The 21,700-nt window shown below is 59.5% G+C and overlaps 1 protein-coding gene across 2 annotated transcripts in view; it reads left to right on the top strand.

The window, feature by feature from the left end:
• The first annotated feature begins 237 nt into the window (after positions 1-237).
• SEMA3F (semaphorin 3F) overlaps positions 238-21,700 on the top strand; it is a 34,223-nt gene continuing 12,760 nt past the window's right edge. Inside the window, exons 1-6 of one of the 2 annotated variants that reach the window (XM_032161525.2) lie at positions 238-453; positions 4,491-4,650; positions 18,952-19,112; positions 19,211-19,273; positions 19,389-19,508; positions 20,258-20,350. In XM_032161525.2, the coding sequence (XP_032017416.1) occupies positions 4,539-4,650; positions 18,952-19,112; positions 19,211-19,273; positions 19,389-19,508; positions 20,258-20,350 (549 nt within the window). In that variant the 5' untranslated portion in view covers positions 238-453; positions 4,491-4,538. The remainder of the gene's footprint in view (positions 454-4,490; positions 4,651-18,951; positions 19,113-19,210; positions 19,274-19,388; positions 19,509-20,257; positions 20,351-21,700) is intronic. The other variant, XM_032161526.2, reaches the window with a different exon arrangement.

Here is a 21,700-nt window from a genome sequence, read left to right as displayed (position 1 = left end):
CCAGAGCGAGCGAACGAACCGCGGCGGTCCGGAGAGCCCCGAGCGCAGCGCAGGACCAGGGCACGCCGCGAGGAACCGTGCAGCCCCAGCGCGGCCGCCCGGCCCGGGTCCAGCAGCCAGGAGAGCGCAGCGCTTCGAAGCCGAGTGCGCGCCACCGCCCGCGCCCCGCGCTGGGGAATGCGCCCTCGGCGCGCCGGCCAGGGGGCGCCCGCAGCCCGCCCCAGGGGAGGCGGCCCCGAGCGCCCCTGAGCCTTCCCATGGCTGCTGACGCGCCCGAAGCCCGCGGAACCGGTTAAGCCGCGGCCGCGGCGCCGATCCCAGCTGAGGCGCAGCGGCGAGAGGTCGCGGGCAGGGCCATGGCCCCGGGGGGTCGCTAGCGCGGACCGGCCCAACGGGAGCCGCTCCGTGCCGCCGCCGCCGCCCGGGCGCCCAGGCCCCGCCGCTGCGGAAGAGGTGAGTGCAGCGGGAACCGGGAGGGAGCGGGCAGGCGGCCGGGCCACCCCGCGACCCCTCTGGGACCCGCGGCACTGCAACTCCGCAGAAGTGTCCGGGGAGCGGGTCTCGTCGAACCGGGGGGCTGCCCGCGGACATAGGGGCGACAAGGCTGGGGTGGGATTCTTACCTGTCCTGGCGGCCCGGACCCCTTACCTACGGGGCGGCGTGTGGATGTGTGGAGGATGTGGCCTGCGGGGTCACCAATGTGCAAAGCAACTTTTTCCTGCAAGGTTCTGGGTGGGTGCTCTCATACACCCCCACCTTCACGCTTCTGGAGCGGGAGTTCCGATCCCCCTTCTCCTGCCTCAGCTCTCTCTACCATTAACGCCTGAGGCAGCGCTCTTCCCCGTAGGTGCGCTTGCCCTACCCCAGTGTCTCTACTTGAGGACTGGCCAGCCCGAAGGGAAGCGCTGTACTGGCAGTCCCCACGTGGGGGGTCTCCTAGATCAGCAGGGTGGGAGGACCACCAGTCCTGAGGCATTTCTCCCAGAATTGTGCCAGCCCCTTGACCCGCAGTTGCCACCTTGGGTTTGCTTTTACAGCAGAGTCCTGCCTGGATTAGGGGCACGGCTCTATGTAGGGTGTAGGTGAGCTTGGAGAGCCTGCAGTCAATCCCTGGTTTAAACCAGGGGTCCCAGTGGTGAAGTGGGCAGGGGACAGCGGGGGCTTGGCGGGCTTGCTCCCAGCAGATGGGACAGGAGGGTATCAAAGTTGGCCTAGGAATGAGGCAGTGCTGGCGGGAGTTGGCTGGAGCTGGGGCTGGGGGCCCCACTGGATAAATAACTCCTAATTCTTGAGATAGCTGTGTTTTGCCACCAGAACATTACTGCTCGGGGGAGGTAAGGGAGACGCCAACCAAAGACACCAGTATATCCACCCAGAAGCTGGGCCAGGTTGGGGACCTCTGTCCTCCTGAATTCACCCAGATAGTCTCCCAGTAGTTATTCTAGTTGCAGAGAAGGGAAAACTGCACCCAGGGGTTGGGAGCCTCATCTCAGCCCAGGGGGTTGGATGGAGCTGACGCCTCTTCCCAGGCTACCCAAGGGGTGTGCCAGGACCCCGTAGGGTGTAGTGTCTAGGCAGGCGGCGGGGGGCACAGGCACACCTACCCCTGCTGCTCCCCCTTCAGCTCCGAAGGAGCCAGGCCCGGAAGTGGGGAGGTGGGGGCCGGAGAGAAAGCAGGGGCCAGAGAGAAGGCGGCAGCCCAGCCTCAGCCCCTCGCTGCTCAGCATACCTTGGGGGGAGGATGAAGCCAGGCTCAGGTGACCTTGACTGGGAAACCCTGGCTACAAAAGGGGGGTTTCAGCCCCAGCTCTGCTGGGGTGGCTCTGCTTCCTGGTCCTTGAGGTGTTGGGGGATGGGGAAGCTGAGGAGCCAAGAAGGAGACGGAGCTCTTGTTGAAGTGGGGGAGGGAATCTGAGGGGCTGGGTAGCAGGTGGGGTGCTGTTGATAATCGCCCCATGTTCCCTCACGGCCCCTGTTCCTGCCTCCCTTCCATCCAGGCAGTCCTCAGCTCGGAGGAGCCAACCTCCCTTCCAGGAGGCAGGCTGTCCACCCCCACCCCCAACTCCAAGCCTGGGCGGTCTGGATCCCGCTGTACAGTTTGACCACCTGGCCCCCTGTCCCGCCCCAGGTGCCTCCGGACTCCTTCCTCTGGCCGCCTCTTCCCTGCACCCCTTGCCAGCCCCAGCTCCTCGTTTCTTTGTTCAAGCGTCTCTCCTCCGTCCCTCCCTCTCTCCTCCCTCTCTCCTCCTCCCTCCCGCCTGCCTCCCTCCCTTGCTCCCTCCCACCAGCCTTCCTTCCCTCCTTCCCTGCTTTCCTCCTGGTGGGCTCCCAGGTGGCGGTGGCTGTTCCTCCTCTGTCCACTGACCTGGGCTTGGTGTGACTTGTGGGCTTTGCTGGGGCTGGGGCTGGATAACAGGCATCTCGGGACTGGCAGAGGGGAAGGCACTGTGGGTTTGCCCTCCCTTTCCCTCTCTGTCCTTCTTCTCCTTTTCTTCCTTCCCTCTCCTTCTTTCTCCTACCTGCCAGGCTGTCCAAGAGGGGGCCTGGACTTGAGACTGAGGCCCCAGCAGACTTGAGCTCCCCCGCATTCACCTCTTTAAAGGGCCAAAGCATTTGGATGGGAAGTCCCTGTAGGGACCCAGTAGAAAGACTCCCCACCTATCTGGACACATTGGGTGACTCCAACCCTGTCCTTGGTGACACTGACTTTGTCACCATGAACATGGATGCAGGAAAAAATGAGGTCATGGGGAGGGGGGAGGCGGGAGGCAGGTTGACAGGAGCCCCCGATACATAGTATCGAAGATCTCTGAGGGACTCAGACAGCATCTTGCGCCAGGACGGTATCTCCCAGCTCCCCTGAGCCCCACCCCACTAGCAGGTCAAGTTCTTGAGCAAACTCATGCTTGTAAGGACGTGTGTGGGCCTGCAAATGTGAACGTGTGCATATCCACAACTGTTATCAGGGGCCTCCCAGGTGTACCTTGAGGGTGACGGTGGCTGCACAGCCATTTCTCCCACCTGCCCCCACTTCTCAGAGCCTGCCATTCAGTCAGCACTAGCTTTGTGCCTCCCAGACCTGGGGAGGGGCTGGTTCTGATTCCCCCGTCCCCCAGCCAGCCTCCCCAGGAGGGAGCATCTATGACAGGGGATCTGGAAGGACCATGAACGGCGTGCCAGGCCCTCAGGAGAGAACATTCACACAGAGGGCACCGCATAAGGAGTGGGCCAAGAGGCTGAAGCTGCACTTCCTGTCTGAGGAGCCATGAGTGGTTTGCCTTGGCAGGAGAGGCCAGGGCTGGGGGAGGTGGGTCTAGGGATGTCATCAGGGTCTGCTGAGTGGGGCCTAAGAGTCAGACTGGAGCCTGGGCCTTGCCTCAGCATTGAGCAGCAATGGCAGGGGAGTCCCAGGCCATAGTACTGCCAACTCCCATCCCACCGTCCTAGAGATAGGCCTGGGGTCCTGCCTGCCATGGAAGAAGGGAGTACACAGGGCAGATCCGGGGGATGGGGCTCACATTTTCAGTCTCGATGCCCCCACCCGCAGTGCATCCGGTTGGGGGTGGTGGTTGGAGTTGGCGCTGGTTTGTGCCGGGAGGGAGCAATATGTTCTGACAACTGGTGCTGGGCTGCGTTTACCCAACAGCCAGCCTGCCTGGGGAAACAATATTTGAAAAACACAGTATTGAAACTTGGACCTGCTGGGGCTGTGGGGGATTCTGAAGGGGGCAATGCCGCTGGCCCAGATCCAGCCCCAGGCCCACTGGCCATCCTAGCTTCCCTTCTTTGCCCTCTAGAGGCGGAGCTGGAAGTTTTCCCTGGCAGGAAGTCCTTCTGCCTGTCTGACCTGGGTCTCTCCTGCTTTGATTTTAGTAAAAGTGGACCCTGCCATTCTCTGCCTTTCCTTTTCTGACTGGTGCTCCCTCTCTTCCATCTTGGGCTGTCTGCATGTGTCTCATTCCCCCACTCTCTCCCGTGCCTCCCCTCTACCACAATAATCAGGTCTAGGTTTCTCTGTACTGGGAGAAGACCTGTGGCTGGAGCAGGCAGGGGTGTACCCTATCTGTTCCCCATTCCTCCAGGTGGGAGGGAGAAGGAGTAACCCACTTTATTGGGCACGGATGCAGAGGAGAAAAGAGAAAGCATGCTGGGAGCTGGAAAGAGCCCTAAGATCACCTGGTTGGTCTGGGCCCTGTGAATGGAATTCAGCATGCCATGAGGGGTAGGGTTTGAGTCTCCAGCAGACCCCATCAGTTCTGGTGACCCCAGGCTGGGGCCCATTGGTACTATCTCCCCAGACAAAGGCAGGCCAAAGAACACACATGAGGTGTGCACACAGGGGCATTCATGGCCCCAGGCTGGGGGTGGAAGTGTGGAGGTACCCATCAACCTCTTTGTTCACATTGGGTAGAAATTGAACAAGGGAAATGTTGGTAGGGCAGGACTCCCCCATCTGCCTCACACATTCCCATCTTGGTTCCCCTTCCCAGGTGTCTAGAGAGTGGAGCGTGCTTCCTGGGCCCTAGGCCCCTCCCACAATGCTTGTCGCCAGTCTTCTTTTCTGGGCTTCCCTACTGACTGGGGCCTGGCCAGCCTTCCCCACCCAGGACCACCTCCCAGCCACACCCCGGGTCCGGCTCTCATTCAAAGGTAAGAAGCTGTTTTGTTCTTCCCCAGAAATCATCCTCTCTTTACAATAGCGCTTGGCTCCTCTGCACACGAGAGAAAGGGTGGGTCAGGACAAAACCAGGACAAATTGTACAGCCACGTAGGTTGTGGGGGAGAAGGGGGACCGGGGAGGTGGTGGCTTGCTGGGAAAGGCTGGAGAACTGACCCACTTAGACACTTAGCAAAAGAGTCCAGAGTCTGGGCATCTTCCAGAGTCAGACTGTGGGTTCCTGGGCTGGGTGGCCTGAGGTCTGTAGGGCATGTCTTTCTGTATGATAATCAGAGAGGTGGCAATGTCTCTCCTTCCAAACTTATGTCTGCTGCGGCCCCTCCTTGCCACTGCTATGCATCTGGTCCTGCCCTGAGCAGCCCCTGGGGTGGAAGGTCAGGTAGCTGGGCAGACACTGGAGCCTCTGGACGCTGGAAGAGCAGGACCTGCTCTCTTGGGGTGTGGGTGCTCGAGGAGCCTTCCTATGGTCTCCAAGTGGGAAGGGTTCCTAGAATCCAGGAGGGGACCGTTGGCTGTGACTGGTAGGGAGGCCGCCGGTGGGTTCAGGCAGAGCACGTGCTGCTGTGAGGGCCTGAGCTCGTGAGCTCCAGTGAGCACTTTGATGAGAAGTCGCTGAGAGGTTTCAGTGATGGGCTGAGGTCTGCAGAGTGAAAGGCTGGTTGCCCGCTCCATCACCATTGCACTTAACCCACTGGGCAGGTGCACGTACACGGTACACACATGGGTGTACAAATGGCACACTCGAGAGCCACTTCCTCAAGGGTGTGTGTGGTCTGAAGAGTCTACCCTGGGCCCAGGGTGAGAGGCAGTGGCCATGCTGGGGCCTGGGGGACCTGGGGTCATTGGGAGTTCTCAGCCTTGGCCCTCCTCTGGCCAGAGGTAACTTCATTCAGCCGCCTGCCCTGGGTGGGGTCGACTCAGCCCTGGCTGGCCAGATTTCCGGGCAGCCATATTGGGGTGAAAGGCTGGGGTGACCTTTCCTTCCTCAGGCTTGGCGGAGGCCCAGCCCTCACCTCACCATGTCCCCCAGCAGGGCCCCTCCCCTGGCCTCGTCCCACCCTGCCCCTTGATGGGAGGAGTGGGGGAGTAAGCTGCTTATCATCACTCTTCCCAGTCACCCGGCTCCTGGAATTTCTGAGGCTGTGCTTGGAAGGAGTCCCCTGCAGGGCCTGAGAAATGGGCCGAGAAGAGTTCATTTGTTTGGGCTGGAAAGCACTCCCCTTCCCCGGGCCCCGGGAAGGTGAGATATTTATTCTGCTGATACCTCCACCCTTCCCTGGTGGAATTCTTTAGAGCAGATTAATAAATCTTGAAGGGGCCAGTTCCCCTGACCCCCTCCCCAGCCCAGGGTTTGGCAGCGAGAGTAGAGTGTCTCCTCCCCCAATAGTGGAAGGGAGGGGTGGCTTGGTCTCCACACCCCTGGGACCTTGCGTCCGCTCTGGGTGTTGTTTTTGTCATCACGCATGCAAGCAAGCAGGAGGGGCAAAACAGAGAGGGGTCTTCCGTGTGCTCCTTCTAAGCCTCCCTGGACCTCCAGGGGCAAAGGCTTTTGTTCCTGTTTTCCAGAGAGAGAAACTGAGGCTCAGGCAAGGGCAGGGTCAAGGTCAGGCAAGAGGCAGAGGCAAAGCCAGAAATAGAACCCTGGTGTCCTGGCCTTGCCAGCGCCCACATCGCGTCAGGTCGATTCCCTCTCAATTAGCTCTGAAGCCGACACCCGCAGTGACTAAAAGCTGAGCTCACTGGCAGCCAGCCTGGGTGCTGCCTGTCGTGGCGGCCTGGGATGGGGCTGCAGCGCGCCTGGGGCCACCCATCCCAGGGCCCCTGTGCCTTTGCACAGGCAGGTTCCCCTGCCCTGAATGACCTTGCCTGTTCCGACCTGGCCTCGTGTCCTAATTTTGTGCTTAGACTTCACTTACTACTGTATGGCAGGCCCCGTGCTGAGTGCTGGGGACTCTGTGGTGAACAAGATAGGGTGCTCACAGTCAAGCTGGTGGAAAAAGCAATGGATACCCAGTTGGTCTGGGCCACCTGGGAGCCCAGCACCTGCTGTGTACCAGGCCCTGTGTATCCCCCCACACTGGGTGGTCTCAGCCTGGTTATGCACACATGAAGTGGCCCTCAGTGAGGAGCAGGCCCTCACCAAGTGTGTGTGGAGTGAGAATGGAGACCAACACTTCAAGAAACTGGGCTCCCACCATCTTCCTCCCAGGGTACACGTGGGTGGCACAGAAAAGGTTACTCTCAGAAGCACTGCTGGTCACTGTGGCTCCATGTCATAGTTTTTTCATCTGTGCCTTGGATAGACACGGCAGTTGACACCCCATTCCTCAGGGGCTCAGGCTGGGCACTCCCTGCCCTGCCCTGGGTCCTGCTGCAGTGGGGAGGTGCCGGTTCCCGCCTGGGTAGGGCTGGACCCTCCAAGCTAGAAGTGCTGGCATAAGGGGCCACACTGCCCAGGGTAGATAAAGGAACAAAGGCAGGAACTGGGCCAGGCTTGGGTTTGCTGCCCGCCCATCCGCCTGGGCACCCCAGCCAGGTCTAGAGCCAGAAGGGTGTGAGGGTCAAGCAGCCCAGGGTTCCCTCAGATTAGGGGGGCTCCTATGGCCCAGCTTCTGGGCTTCAGCAGCACAGCCAAGATCAGGCAGAAGTGAGGGTCAAATGGAGATTTCCAGGAGCAGGTGAGGTGTTTGTACATTCCTCGCTCTTGAGAGAGTGGAGCCTGGGCTGGAAGCCTGGACAGACCCTCCTTCCTTCACCCATCCATGCCTGGGCCTGGAGTCCCCTACACCGCAGAATCACTGCCAAGTCTCAGAGAAAAAGCTCTTCCTTCCCCCACCCTGAGATGACCAAGGCTCTGGGGCACCACCTCCCTCTGTGGCAGCAGTAGGGAGGTGTGAGGGCCCTGCCAGGCCCTTTGTTCAGCCTGGAGAGTGTTTACTTTTTCCCAGGAAGCTACCCCACGACACACTGCTGCTGCCTGGGCTGGGTTTGGCCAGGGATTGGGGCCAAGAGATGTTTGGTGGGGTAGAAGGACCCTGTGATGACATGAGACAGTTGTGCTGCTAGGGAAGCTGAGGCAGAAGTAGGGAGAGGGAGCAGAAGGTCACCCTGCCAGGGGAGGTCAGGAAAGATGAACATAATCGAAATAGTAGTAGGAGCCCATGAGGATAACCAAGCAATGGTCCCTCCGAGGCCTGAGGAGGGTCTGCCTAGGTTTCCTGTGAGGAAGGAGGCTTGCGGGGGCCGAGTGGCTTCCCAGGTCACTCGGGAGCAGGACTGAGATGGAGCCTGCATCCGCCTGATGCCTGAGGCTGTCCCAGGACTGAGAGTGGAGGGCAGGGATGGTGGTGGTGCTGGAGGCACAGACCCTTCGCATGAGCTAGGAACAAGGAAGATTCCAGCATTCTGCAGTGCTGGTTTAGCCTTCCTAGCCTCGTTTCCCAAAGAAAGGGCTGGGGTTGCATTGGGCAGGTTCCCCATGCCCTCTGTCTGCTGAAGCAATGGAATTGGGGTTTGCTTATTTCCAGGCTATAAATCCGGCCCTTCCATTGAGCAGAGTCCCTACGAAGGCCTCTCATGTCAGAGATGGGAACACCAGGGCCTAAGAGAGGAAAGGGCTCCTGTTCCGGAGCAGCCTGGAGTTTGGGCCCTCTGGGCCAATAGTCCAGAACAGTGCCACTGCTCACATCATTTGCATGTGGCATCAGAGGACCAAGGTTGCCAGGTTTGCAGATGATGAGATTAGGGGTTAGGAAGGGTCACAGCCTGTTGACTTCCCTTCAGGAGTTGGTGTGAGTTGAGGTGCTTCTAGCAAGCCTTGATGGGGCCTTAGCCCTCAGGCCTGGTGCAGGAGTAGGGGTGGGGCTGGAGAGCTAGAGGACCTGCTCTTGCCCCATAGGGGCTCCTTGGCCAGCCAGAGCAAGGCATGGGGTTTTGGTGGGGGAGGAGGGGGAGTAGGCCCAGGAGCTTCGAGGCCAGTGTGGCACCAGGGAGCTGGGCGGGGGTCAGGTGGCTCTGGCAGCTACAGTGGAGGTTGGAGCTCACAAGCAAGGGAGGGTGGGTGTTCCAGGATGCGCCAGGATGAGGGAGGAAGGAAGACCTAAAGCATGAACTTGAGCCCAGATCCCTTGAGCCCAGATCTGGAGTTTCAGTTTTCTGGAAATCGGAACTTGCCTTACTCCTGAGAGACTTGAAAGTGGCCGCTTTGGAGTTGGGAGGTCCTGGAAGCTGCCCATCCCCCAACTGGCCAGGAATTGGTCTTTGGAGAGAATGGAGACAGGGTCCTTGCGCTTGTTGGAGAACCTGCCTGACGCCCAGCCTGGGTCAGCCAGGCCAGGGGCTGGGGCTTTCAGCTGTGGCCTTCCAGGTCCAGTGGAGCTTCAGATGGGACCGCCACTGTCTGGGCCTCCGCAACACAGGCCTTGTCTCTAGTTCCCTGGCATGATGCCCGCCCCTCCTTCCCTGGCTCCAGCTTCCCTTGGCACTAAGCGAAGAGCTGGTGCATGCTCAAGGAGTAAATCATGTTCCTTGGCAGCCTCCGCTGCTTCGTAATCGTAAAGAATTTAAAGAGAAACCGCCAAGATAAAAATCTCACCCCAGCCCATAAAGACATCTTTCACCCTGCAGCTTGGGAGACAGTGAGCCTCAGAGTGGGCTCTTGGCTGTCTGCACCTGTGTGTATGCACCTCCGGCCCCTTGACTCCTCCAGAGGTGGTAATAGCTCAGAAGGTGGCTTTAGGGCCATGGGTACCTGGTCCTTGACTCCTGGAAGACCTCCATCTCCTCACTCAGAAGAGTGGGGTGCTTAAATTTGGCGTAATGCAGAAGTGGTGGTGGTGGTGGTTGAGCTAGCTGGTCCCAAAGGCAAAACCCAGTTCTACCAATGTTAGCTGTGTGAGTTCAGCCAAGTGGCTTAGCCTCTCTGAGCCCTGGTTTCTCCTGTGTAAGGTGGGAATGGCAGTGGCCCTGTGGAAGCAGCATCATGAGGGCTCAGACTGTCTTGCTTGCATCCTGGCCACGGGTAGACCTTGCTTGGTGAACGTTATTCTGTGTTCCCACTGCCTTTTCTGGAAAATGGGAGTGGGAACAATACTGGCCTCATTGTGTTGTCAGGAGGATTAACTGTGTGAGTATGGTCACTGTGGAAGAAATCTCAGTCACCAGGAGCAATCCTGAGGCTGGTAGGCAGGTGAGGGCAGGTCCAGGGGCGTGCCCCAAGGAGTCCCAGACTGCCTCACCCCTTCCTCCAGAATTCTAACTTTTGGTAAGGGAGATGGTATTTGGAAAGGACTCCAGAAAGGACCGTGAGCCCTGTGGAGTGGGTGGAGTAGGGTCAGGAGGAGGAAAATTCCTACCATGGGTATCTGGGCAGGCTTCATGGAGGAGGCTGCATCTTGAGCAGGGGAGGGGAGGTTGTGGGGGAGGGAAGAGCTGGAGCACAGGGAGGGTGCATGTGGTGCAGCACCTAGAAGAGGACAGATGCTAGATGCAGTCTTGCTTTTGGGACAAGGATGTAGAGTTCTACTTTCTGTTTCTGGTTTTTAAGCTCTTTTTCCTCATGGCAGAGGTACTAAATATGTATTGTGGAAAAATTCCAGTGATATGGATGCATTTGGCGGGAGTGATGCCTTGGAAGTAGCTCCCTAGAGACTGGCTCCAAGGCCTGGTTGGGGCGCACAGTTGGCTGCAATAACTCCTTCTGTGAATGCTGCTCCAGCTCCTGCCGTGTGTCCTAGGGGTGACCAGACCTGGGCTGCTCACTCAGGCATCTACAGGGCTGGGCAGAAAGCATGTTTGCCTGGCTTGGCCTGGTGCTATCCTGGGAATCTGAGCCCCGCCTCAAGAAGCCCTGGGAGCTTTGGAGAAGCAGAGAGGATTCCTGCTGCATTTTTCTTAGAAATAGCAAGAGGGCCTTTGCCAGAGGCCTGGATGCCAGAGGCTATGGTCTGAATCCAAAGCCTAGCTCACGTGGGTGCCAGAGCTTGGCAGGCCTACAGCCCCCCACCCAGGCTGCTGGGCAGCCCCAGGGAGAGGGTGGAGGCCTCTTGGGCTCCAGTCCCTGACCACTGGTCCTGACCCAGCAAAGAATGGGGTCTGGGCAGTAGCTGCTGGCCTAGGATTGGGGGGCTAGCCTGTTGGGGAGAGAGTGGGGCTCATCCGGGCTGACGGGCTGGGCTGACTTCTGGCACTCTCACTGGGCCGAGGGGAGCACTGGCTATCTGGTGCATCTCTGCAGGGCAAAGACAGACCCAAAGCAACTGGCCCCTCCAGGGATCAGGAAGCCTCAGCTCCGGATCCCCCTTCCCCCACTCTTCTTCCTTCCTTCCTCCCCCTACTCCCCCTTGCCTCCACCCCTCCCTTTGCCACCCCTCTTGGCTTCCTACCCGGACATGCTCTTTCCTCGGACGTCTCTGTACCCAGCCAAGAGCCTTGTTCCTTCCCACTTGGGGCTTGGTGCTGATGCCCTCATTTCCCCCCTGCCAGAGTCCACTGCCTTGTGTGTCTGCTGTTCAGCCAGCACGGTTGCCTTCTAAGGGTCATACACTACAATTGGCAGAGCAGCTAGAATTTGGGAGCCCTTTGGGCTCCTACAGCTCCAAGGCTGAGTGAGTAGCACTCCAGGGGGCCTCTCCCGGGGCTGCCTGTACTGCCATTTTTATCAGCGCCTTCCTGGCTGGGCCTGGGGCCTGTGCAGAGCGCTCACTGCCTGCCCTTGACTGGCTACCGGCTGAGTCCTGCTGAGGTCCTAACCCAGCCTCACTGCATCCTCCAAGGCTGACCCCAAGCATGCACCTGTCTGCCCTGTGCCTTGGTTTCCCCCTCAGAATGTTGGGGAGGGGCTAAGACTGTCTGGAACATCCTGGGAATCTCTGGGTGGGTGACGTGAAGGGGCTGCAGGGACCGCAGGAATCTGAGGAAGGCCGCAGAGATGGGGGCTGGGCCCAGGGGAGGGGGAGGGTTTTGACACCCACCAGCCTGTTGGTCCCATCCTGGCCTGTCTGTCTGGGTGATTTATCAGAGTAAATGAGCCATGGAGAGTTTGTTGTCTTTTGCAGTCATGGGGAGGAGGAGGTGGTAGAGGAAGGAGTGAGGGGTTTCCGGGCCAGGTCTGGAATGTGGGAGGAGGGGATGGGTCCCCCGGGGGCCTCTGAAACTGGAGGCACTCATTGAGTGGCCTTTTCACTCTCCCCACCTGAGAAATGGATCAGTGCAGCCCTCCCCTTCAGAGCGAGCCCCTCTTTCCATCCCCTTCATACTTCTTGGGGCACATTCCTGTGTGATCTGCTTGTCTGGTCATCTTCTCCCACCCCCTGCTCAGGACCAGGTCTCTTGACCACAGTGTCCTTCCAAAGCTGAGCCGGAGCCCTGACTTGCCCGGCTGGTGAATGCCCAAATGTATTCTCACAGGCAACCATGCACACTGTTGAGTTCCAAGTGGGACGTCTAGACCTCTGGAACTACCAGCTCAGGCCTAGGATGGTCAGGTGCAAGGACCATGGGGAAGGTAGGGGTCAGTGAAGGTGCCGAGGCTGGAGAGACCCCATCTGCTGGGACAGAAGGTCAGAAGTCATTGGGTGTCCTTCGGGGATGAGGCATGGATCCCCTGGTTCCAGGCTGGAGAGTCAGGGAGTGATCCTGCTGCTCGGGCACTTCTGGCTTTTCCTGGTTTGAGGCTGAGCTGTGCCCTCAGCCTATCCTGTCCTGGGCGGAGTAGGTGAGCACTGGGGCGGAACGGGCGTGGGAACAGCATGCCTGGACCTGCTGGCCCCAGCCCCCTGCCCCCTGCCCCCAGCCTTCAGTCACTGAAATGGGAGGGAAGTGTACAGCGGCGTTTTGGCCCAGCTGGGCTCTTACCCCTGTTCGGTGTTTACTGAACAGCTGGGATGTTTACAGTAGCCCTTGCAAAGGGGCCCCTCGTTCTAGGGGATTTCCCATCTTGAGGGTCCCACTGGGGCTCTTCTGACCTCACCAACTCCCTGCACCCCTGGGATAGATGTATCAGGCATACAGAGACCATAACCATCTCCACCTTGCCAGAGCCAGTGGCGCCTGTCCCCTTGGCCTCTGGCCTTGGGTCCCTCTGCCCTGGAGGAGCCAACATTTCCCACCGCATTTCCTAGAGTGGCAGCTCTAGGTGGTGAAATACGGTAACTGGGTCCCCAGTTCAGACATTTAAATTAAATTCAATCAGAGCGGTTATTGAATAAAAACACGCGGAGTCATTTACATGTTAATTATGTTGAATGGACTACTAGACCATAATTAGTTGCTAATTGGGTGAGAGTGGCTGTAATTGGTTTTGTTGGCACCGACCTGGCTCACCTACCTGGGGGGAAGCGGGGGTTAGTGTGGATGGCTCCTAGGGAGGCCCTTTGGGTCTCCAATCTGGAAGGCCTGGCTAGAGATGGTATGCGGGGGCAGATCTCGAGGGCTTAGGGTCAGAGGAACCTGGAGCCTCTCCCCAGGGAGGGTGCAGCTGGGGTCTGGCTTCTAGGGTTCCCATCCAGAGCATAGGGGGAAAAGGGAGAACTGGGGGAGCTACCCCAGATCAGCAGTGATAGGCTCCCCTGCCCAGCCCCATGTGGGACCTGGGCTTGAACAAATGGTAAGTGCCCAAGAGTGGGTCTGTGGGAGCACAAGGCAGGTGTCACTCAGGTGTGTCTCTGCACATGGTGGGCCCTGGGTTGGCCTGATCAGGGTGGCATTGGGGTGTAAGTGGGTATGCCAAGCAGGGGGAAGGTACGTGCAAAGGCATCTGGGCCTCCCTGCCCCCCTCACTTAGCTTGGCTGGGGTTCCCAGGGTTGTAGGTCTGTGGCCATGGGCTGAGGCCTTCCGGCTGGCCGCTCATTAAAAGAGGATTAGGCTGAGAGCCAGGGGGCCAGCCCAGTCCCCAGGCCTTCCTCTGGGGCTCCTCACAGCTTTGGGGGAGTGATAAAAGGGCTGGGGCCACCCCTTCCTGGATCCTGTGGGGGTATCCAGTAGGGACCACCTGGGCCCTGCCATGCCTCTTGCCGCCACTGCTACCATAGCCTTGGCTACCTCAGTTTCCCTCCTCAGAAGGTCAGGAGATCTGTCTTTCCGGCGGGTGAAACACTGACAAAGACCCAGGCTGGCGCCTCCCCTTGGCCCCCAGTCCCATCTCTCTTCAGCTCAGGGATTAGGGCTGCACTGGCTCACTAGAGGTCAGAGGTCTGAGCTAGGCTGCAGGGATCTGTCTATCACCCCCAGTCCCCATCACTGCTGGGGGAGGTGACGCTGTCAGTCAGGGCCTGCTGCTTTGTGGGGCTATAACCAAGGGGGCGGGCTGCCCACCTCTGCTCCAAGACCCCTCTTTTTGCAGCAGCCCACGCCTCACTGGACGCAGACCTGATGTCCTGGAGACCAGCAGCAAGGGGTAGGGGCTGCCCACTTGGGGTCTTCGGGTGAGGGCTGTGGACACGCCTCCTCAGTGCCTGCCCTTGCCTGCCCCCACCTTTAAAGTAAGGTGTCACCAGCTGCTTCCCAGATATGAGGGACCAGGGGGCCCCCAGGACCCAGCCCCCTGTGCCTTGAGAAGATCCTGCCTCTGGACCTGCGCCAGGCCGCTTTAGGCCGGGACCCCAAGTGCCTGACGGCCATGAGAGAGTCCTGGAGGCCTGGAACGGCTGCGGAAATGAGGTGTCTGATGCCAGAAAAGGCTCTTCCTTCCCGATGACGGGAAAATCCTTCCCGGATGTCACCCCTCCCAACCTGTGCCCAGCCTGGGTGAGAGTATGGGGGTGGGGAGCCCTTCCCAGGAGACAGCACCCAGGCACACCACCCTTCCTCCCACTAAGCTCAAAGCTTTTCTGGGCTGGAGTCCTGATCCCCACAGAACCCTTGATCATGCCCAGCCCCTCCCTCAACATTGCCATGGTATTCAAGGAGGCATGGCGCTCCTGCTGCCAGAGCCGGGTGTGGGACAAGTGGAGCAGATGTGGGGACTGGCCTTAGGACATGACCAGGCTGGGTGTGCATCAGCCCTGCCCCCCACTGATGCCACCTCAGGTCCCAGGTTCCTTTGTTCCTTCTGTCCCAAGTCCCTGTCCCTTAAGGGAGCTGGGGCCTGGTAGGATCTGGCACCTGCTGATGGCAGGTTTTGGAGGAAGATACCCAGGGCCACTTGCCCACCCCCTGCTCTGACTCAGGCTTCTTGGAGGAGCGAAGGCTCCCAGTTCCTCTGCCTCATGGTGGAGTGGGGAGCAGGGGACAGGGCACCCTGTGACCTGGGTTGAGTACCACTCTCCTTTGGGCCTCAGTCTTCCTGTCTGCAGCTGGGGGTGCAGGGCTGTCACAGGGCTCCTTGTTTCCCTTTTCACTACAGTCTGGCATAAGTGGGGTCAGAAGTCCAGCTGTGGGTTGAGAAGGCTGGAACCTTACACCTGCTTTGCTCTGGGACCCAGGGAAGTTCCCACCCCTTCCACCTTGGTTCCCCTCTGGTAGGCTGAGTTTGGATGAATGGTTTGGGATTTAGCTCTACTCCTGTGGGTTGGGGATGGGGTAGGGACACACTGGAGTTGGAAAGGCTGGAGCTGAGTCCACAGGAGGCCCCTTCCTGCCTTATAGCCCTCTCTGCTCCCCAATCTAGCACTGGGAAATGGGGTAGCTGGGGTGGGAATGGGGGTGGATGCCCTACAAGAGATAGTGACACCTGGAAGCCTGCTTCCTTGGGGAAGGACTTGGGACCCCATCCCACTCTCTTTTCCCTGAAAGGCAGAGACACTCGTGAAGGATGGGTTGGGGGAAGACCCGAGGAATGCCAGGCCGTGAGCCTCTCTCTGAGATCAGAACGGGGTCACTGATCCTCAAGGTCAGTTTGAGTGTCAGTACCAGGAAGGCCTGAGAGATGGTCTAGACTAGAGAATGAGGCTTAGAGAGCGAGAGTGCCCCCAACTCAGGTCATGAAGCTCACCCAGAAACTCAAGCCATAGCCAAGGATCCCTGATCCTGGGTCCCACCCCTTCCCCACCATGCGCGGCCTCCTGGGGCTCCCCCTCCCCCACAGTTTCCACAGTGACCAAAGCGTCACGTCCTGTGACACCAGAGCCATTGACGCCATATCCCGTGGCCACTGGGAGGGGTCCCGCAGGTCCTGAGTCATGTGCCCTGTCCACGGGGAGCGAGTCACCTTCCGGCCCTGGCCCTCCTGCCAGGCAGTCTCTACCACCAGGACTGGCTTCCCCTGGGCCTCCCCCTCCTTCAGCCATGGACCTGGGTGGGAATCCCACCCCCATGCACTCTGGCATGTCACGTCCCTTCCCTGTGCCCTGTGCCCTTGGTATTGCGAGCACAGGGCTTTGTGCACAGCGGGTGTTCGATAACTGAGCAAGGGGCTCCCTCCACCCCCACCTCCACCCAGGGGCAGACTGGGGCAGGGAGCAGGGAGGGTCGAGGCCAATCTCCTGCCCCTAAGCTGGGACTCAGTTTCCTCATCCTCTCAGTGTTCTCTACGGCCTTTCTCACAGAGGGAGCTGGAACCTGGGAGTGCTGGGGCTTTGCGAGAGGGTGGGGGACTCGGACTTGGGCCTCGGGCTCTGGGAGTCATGGTGCAGGGTTGAGATTATAGAGGCCCAAGGCTGCGCAGGGTTGGAGCGTGGGGATTATGGCTGATTGGGTTCCCGGGGGCTTGATGGCTGAAGCTTCCCCTTACCCGGAGTGCCCATGTCTGAAGGCGCCCACTTAAGCCTCTACCCCCTCCCCCTGCCATTGCCCCCAAAGTGCCCCCTAGCCCAGGGGATGGGTAAGGGCACGACCGAGCCATGCCCCCAGCCAGGGTATAAATAACCCCTGGCGGGCTGTCCCAGCCTGGGGGGGCTTCACTGGCAGCTCCACTTCCTCTCTGGCCACTTCCCAGCCCTGGGGGTGGGGGAATGTTTACTTTCCTGTTGTCACTGTGGGTGAGCGGCCAGGCGGGGGACTCCGAGTGGCCCAACAACAGGTGCGGGACAGGTGCCTGGGCCGCCCTGCCCAGGACTTCAGAGGCGCCGCCGGACAGGCGGGTGAGGCCATCGCCAGGCAGGATCGGCCCTTTGATCCCTCGGCGTCCCTGCGTCCCAGCGGTTGGCCAAGGTCATCACCTGCATTCCCTTGTCACCGCATAGTCAGGGCCAGGCAGGGCAAGACCTTTCCTTACCCACTAGTTTCTCAGAGTGAGGCCCTGGGACCAGACATGGGCTCTGGGTCAGCTGGTGGAACCCCCTGACCCCGGCCCCCCTCTGCCCCACCTTCAGGCTGTGTCTAGGGCCTCGGATCCCAGCTGTTCTCCCCCTCCAGGTGCCTTGGGGCCTGGCCCAGGCCTCTCCCTTGACTGCCCCACCTGTGAAATGGGTTACCAGCTGGGGAGGGGAGATGAGACATGTGTGACCCCCTTGGTGAGTGCCTCATGTGTGGCAGGACATGTGTGCGCCGTTTGCATGCCTGTGCCACGTGTATACATGCATGCGCTCTTCTGTGTGCTGCTATCTTAAGCCCCCTGTGTGTGTGAATATTCATCATCCTCATTACAGTGTTCCCTCTTCTGCTGAGCTAAAGATAGCTGGGGGTGGGTGGAGAAGGGGCTTGCTGAGGGGACCCCTCGGCTCTCCCTCCCCTTGGAGGCAGGTTCTCAAGCTTCTATGAGTCCTTTGTCTGTCATTGTCTGAGCCCCGTCCTGTCCTTCATCCTTAGGAAGGACTTTTCCCCAGCATCCTGGAGTTGGAGGGCGAAGGCTGCTGGACTCATGCAAAAGGGAAACTAGAGGACCCAATTGAACCCTGCCTTTAGCCCCGGGGTTGTAGCACCAGGGAGAGAGCCTCTTTCCCAGAAATGACTGTCCTGGCTCATTCAAGGTGGCCTGAGAGTTCCACCATTAGCAGCCTTATAGGGTCTGGGGGAAGCTGGGGTCTGTAGGGCAGTGTGTCCAGCAGGGCTTTCTGGTCTCCTGGCTAACCTGCTTCAGACCAAGTGAGGACCTTTCTGTGCACCAGCTGTGCCCTCTGCCTGGTGGGCAGCCAGGGTAAGAACAGGGCATCCAGGCTCCATGCCAGGGTCTGCAGGCTGTCCCAGATATACCCGGCCACACCCCTATCTGCTCATTAACCCTTTTAAACCCCTGTGTGAAGGCTGGCCCCACCCTGAGCGTGGGAGCATTAACCCCCACCTGAGCAAAAACTCTTTGATGCTGTTGCGTACCCTGGCCCGCACCCACCGCCCTTTCACTGGGACCCAGAGACTAGCTAGGGCTGTCTATGAATCAGGGGTTTAGCTTTGGGTGTGGAGCCTTCCCTGGCCTGCCTACCTGTGCCACTTTGTCCTCCCAGTCTGTCAGGGACTGGAGAGGGAGTTGAGAAGGATCCAGGAAGGGAAGCTGGAGGTTTAAGACCACTGTATGGGCTGAGCACAGTGGCTCATGCCTGTAATCCCAGCACTTTGGGAGGCTGAGGCAGGTGGATCACGAGGTCAGGAGTTCGAGACCAGCCTGACCAACGTGGTGAAACCCCATCTCTACTAAAAATACAAAAATTAGCCGGGCGTGGTGGCGGGCGCCTGTGATCCCAACTACTCAGGAGGCTGGGGCAGCAGAATTGCTTGAACCTGGGAGGCGAAGGTTGCAGTGAGCCGAGATCGCACTGTTGCACTCCAGCCTGGGTGACAGAGTGAGACTCCATCTCAAAAAACAAACAAACAGGCCGGGCGCGGTGGCTCACGCTTGTAATCCCAGCACTTTGGGAGGCCGAGGCGGGCGGATCACGAGGTCAGGAGATCGAGACCACGGTGAAACCCCGTCTCTACTAAAAATACAAAAAATTAGCCGGGCGTGGTGGCGGGCGCCTGTAGTCCCAGCTACTCGGAGAGGCTGAGGCAGGAGAATGGCGTGAACCCGGGAGGCGGAGCTTGCAGTGAGCCGAGATTGCGCCACCGCACTCCAGCCTGGGTGACAGAGCAAGACTCCGTCTCAAAAAAACAAACAAACAAACAAACAAACAAAAAATAAGCTGGGTGTGGTGGCTGACACCTGTAATCCCAGCTAGTCAGGAGGCTGAGACAGGAGAATCGCTTGAACCCAGCAGATGAAGGTTGCAGTACTGTACTGCAGCCTGGGCAACAGAGTGAGACTCGATCTTGTAAAAAGAAAAAAAGAAGGAAAAAAAAAAAGACCACTGTGCAGTGGGGGTCCTGAGGGGAACCTCAGGGCCTCAGTCTCCCCCTTGTCAGAGGGGGTATGGCTGGATGGTTTCCTGAAGGTCCTAATTGGTGCCCTGCCCTCCACCCGCAGAGTTGAAGGCCACAGGCACCGCCCACTTCTTCAACTTCCTGCTCAACACAACCGACTACCGAATCTTGCTCAAGGACGAGGACCACGACCGCATGTATGTGGGCAGCAAGGACTATGTGCTGTCCCTGGACCTGCACGACATCAACCGCGAGCCCCTCATTGTAAGGGCTGGCCCTGATGTGGGATGTGGGGTGGGCACGGAGCCCTAGGGCTCAGGGCACGTCCAGAAGGCTGCACCCTCTGACCCCACTCTCTGCAGATACACTGGGCAGCCTCCCCACAGCGCATCGAGGAATGCGTGCTCTCAGGCAAGGATGGCAACGTGAGTTTGGTGGGATCCACAGGTGGGAAGGGGGATCCACAGGTGGGAAGGCACTGCCCCCAGTGTGGGGGCAGGCCTGGCCAGGGCACCTATGCAGCCTTCCCTCTGGCCCCAGGGCGAGTGTGGGAACTTCGTCAGGCTCATCCAGCCCTGGAACCGAACACACCTGTATGTGTGCGGGACAGGTGCCTACAACCCCATGTGCACCTATGTGAACCGCGGACGCCGCGCCCAGGTAAGCCCCAGCCACCCTGGCCCTGTGCTGCCCCCGCTGGTGGCTGCATCCCAGGGTCCTGATGGGAGGAGGGGCTTCAGCCCCAGCCCTGCCGCTTCCGAGCCTTGTGACCTTGGGTGAGTGACTTCTTTCACCTCGCTGAGCCTCAGTTTCTTCACCTGAAAATGAGGCTAACTGCTGCCTTTCTCACAGGTCAGTGTGAGGAGGAGGCAGTGAGCTAAAGCTCCCAAAGCTCCTAGCACTGTGCCTGGCACATAGTAAGCACTTGCTCCATATGTGGCAACAGCTCTCTTGGCTATGCCTGTGGACCGTGCCCCCATGGCCAAGCCAGAGGACCTGGTGGGGGCCAGCCTTGCAATAGGAGGCTGGACACCTGGGTCAGCTTCTACCATGTGGCCTGGGGGAGAGCTGCCTTCCTCCCCCAGGGCCGGGGTTGTGAGGAGCTGCCCCTTCCCCAGCTCTGCCCCTTCCTGCCTGCTTCTACCCTTTTCCATTTCCATGTGGGCATGTGTGTGAGCTGGTGTGAACTTGTAGGGCATGTGTGAGAGTGACTGGATCTGAGGGGCACCTGTGTGTGCAGGCGTGTGCCAAGCCTGTGTGTATGTATGTGCACACGCATAGACATGCTCTGGGGGACCCACGTGTTCACGTATGTTCCTGGCCTGTGTGGTGTTAGAGGCTGGCAGCCCGAGCCCGCTCCCCCAGCCCCTGCCACCCCCAGCTCTAACCCCTGTTCCTCGTCTTCTCAGGCCACACCATGGACCCAGACGCAGGCAGTTAGAGGCCGCGGCAGCAGAGCCACAGATGGTGCCCTCCGCCCGACGCCCACAGCCCCACGCCAGGTGGGCCTCATCCCTCCAGGCCTTTGCCAGGCAGCACTGCCTCTGAGCGGAACTCACCCTGGGCCTGCATCTGAGGCCAGCCTCCCCAGGGCCTCCCCTCTACCTCTGTGCCCACACCCTGTCCCCACCCCTTCCCCTGAAGTACCCTCAGGCTCAGAAGGCATGCCCAGCTGGACTCATGTCAGCCTCAGTATGACCCCTGCAGGCAAGAAATAATGAAGCCGCCAGGTGGGGAAGACAGGAGCCCTGGGGACAGCCATGCCTTAGCCCTCAGAAAGCATGTGTGTAGACACACAAGAGCACACACCAGTGTGGATGTGGGCACTCCTCACTCAGCACCCAGAGTGGAAAGTGGCACATGAATGCAGTCTGACACCTTACCCCCAGGTGTCCGTGCCCTATGCCTCCCATGGGTCATCTGTGGACACAGGTGTCCTGCACACTCATGTGCTTGGGGCGCTCTTCTCCCGGGTGGTATCTGTCCACTAGTCATGACCTGGGTCTGGTCTGGGCTGGGAGAGCTGGGGCTGGGCAGGGGCGGGCAGGGGGGCAGGGGCTGCCGGTGAATGACAGAGCATGTTTGTGGTGGGGAGTGCAGAAATGCAGGATCGTGTGGATTCTGTGTGTGTGTGTCCATGGTGTGAGCAGGGGGTTCTGTGTGCTGGCAATGATATGTTCAGAGCTGTGTGTGCACCCCTGTGTGTGTAGGAAGTCACGTGTGCAGTGTGTAACTGGAAGTAGGTCTGTGTGCACCTTCCCATCACCATCCTGCCACCTGCTGCCACCTCCTCCTGCCTCTGTTCCTCTCTCCTTGCCCCTTTCCCTCCCTCTGCCTGGCTTTCTCTTGTGGCCTCTGTGTTCACCCCTGTCCCAGTGCCTTTTCCAACCTTCCTCCTAGCATCTTGCAGGCTGGGCTGGGAGGCACAGGGGGCTTTGTGAATTCCATGTGGTCTGGGCTGGACTCCTTGACTCCTGGCTCCCTGGGGAGATGTGGAGCCTGGGGGCTCTGCTGAGGGGCAGGAGAAAGGTCATGGCCCATTGGTCCATCCTGAGGACCACAGGTAGGACACGAAGCCTAAGGATACAGTAACCTTAGAGCTCTCTGGCCTGGCTAGACCTGATGGCAAAAGGACAGGACCCCGGGCCCTTAACCAGTCACTCCTGCCCTGGCCAGGTCTGCAACTCCTTCTTGACCCAAGACAGGCAGCCACAGCAAAGAGCTGTGCCTCTGTAGCCCAGGGGGCCTTGGTCAGTGTCTTTATGAGCCAGCTGGCATGGAGGGGCTTCAGCCCCTACAAACCCACTCCATGTCCATCTCATAGCCCCCAAGGCAGGGCCCCTTGAGACTTG

Source organism: Hylobates moloch, unplaced genomic scaffold (assembly GCF_009828535.3).
Source record: "Hylobates moloch isolate HMO894 unplaced genomic scaffold, HMol_V3 SCAFFOLD_8, whole genome shotgun sequence".
Taxonomy (NCBI): domain Eukaryota; kingdom Metazoa; phylum Chordata; class Mammalia; order Primates; family Hylobatidae; genus Hylobates; species Hylobates moloch.
This window is presented reverse-complemented; position numbering and strand designations above follow the sequence as displayed.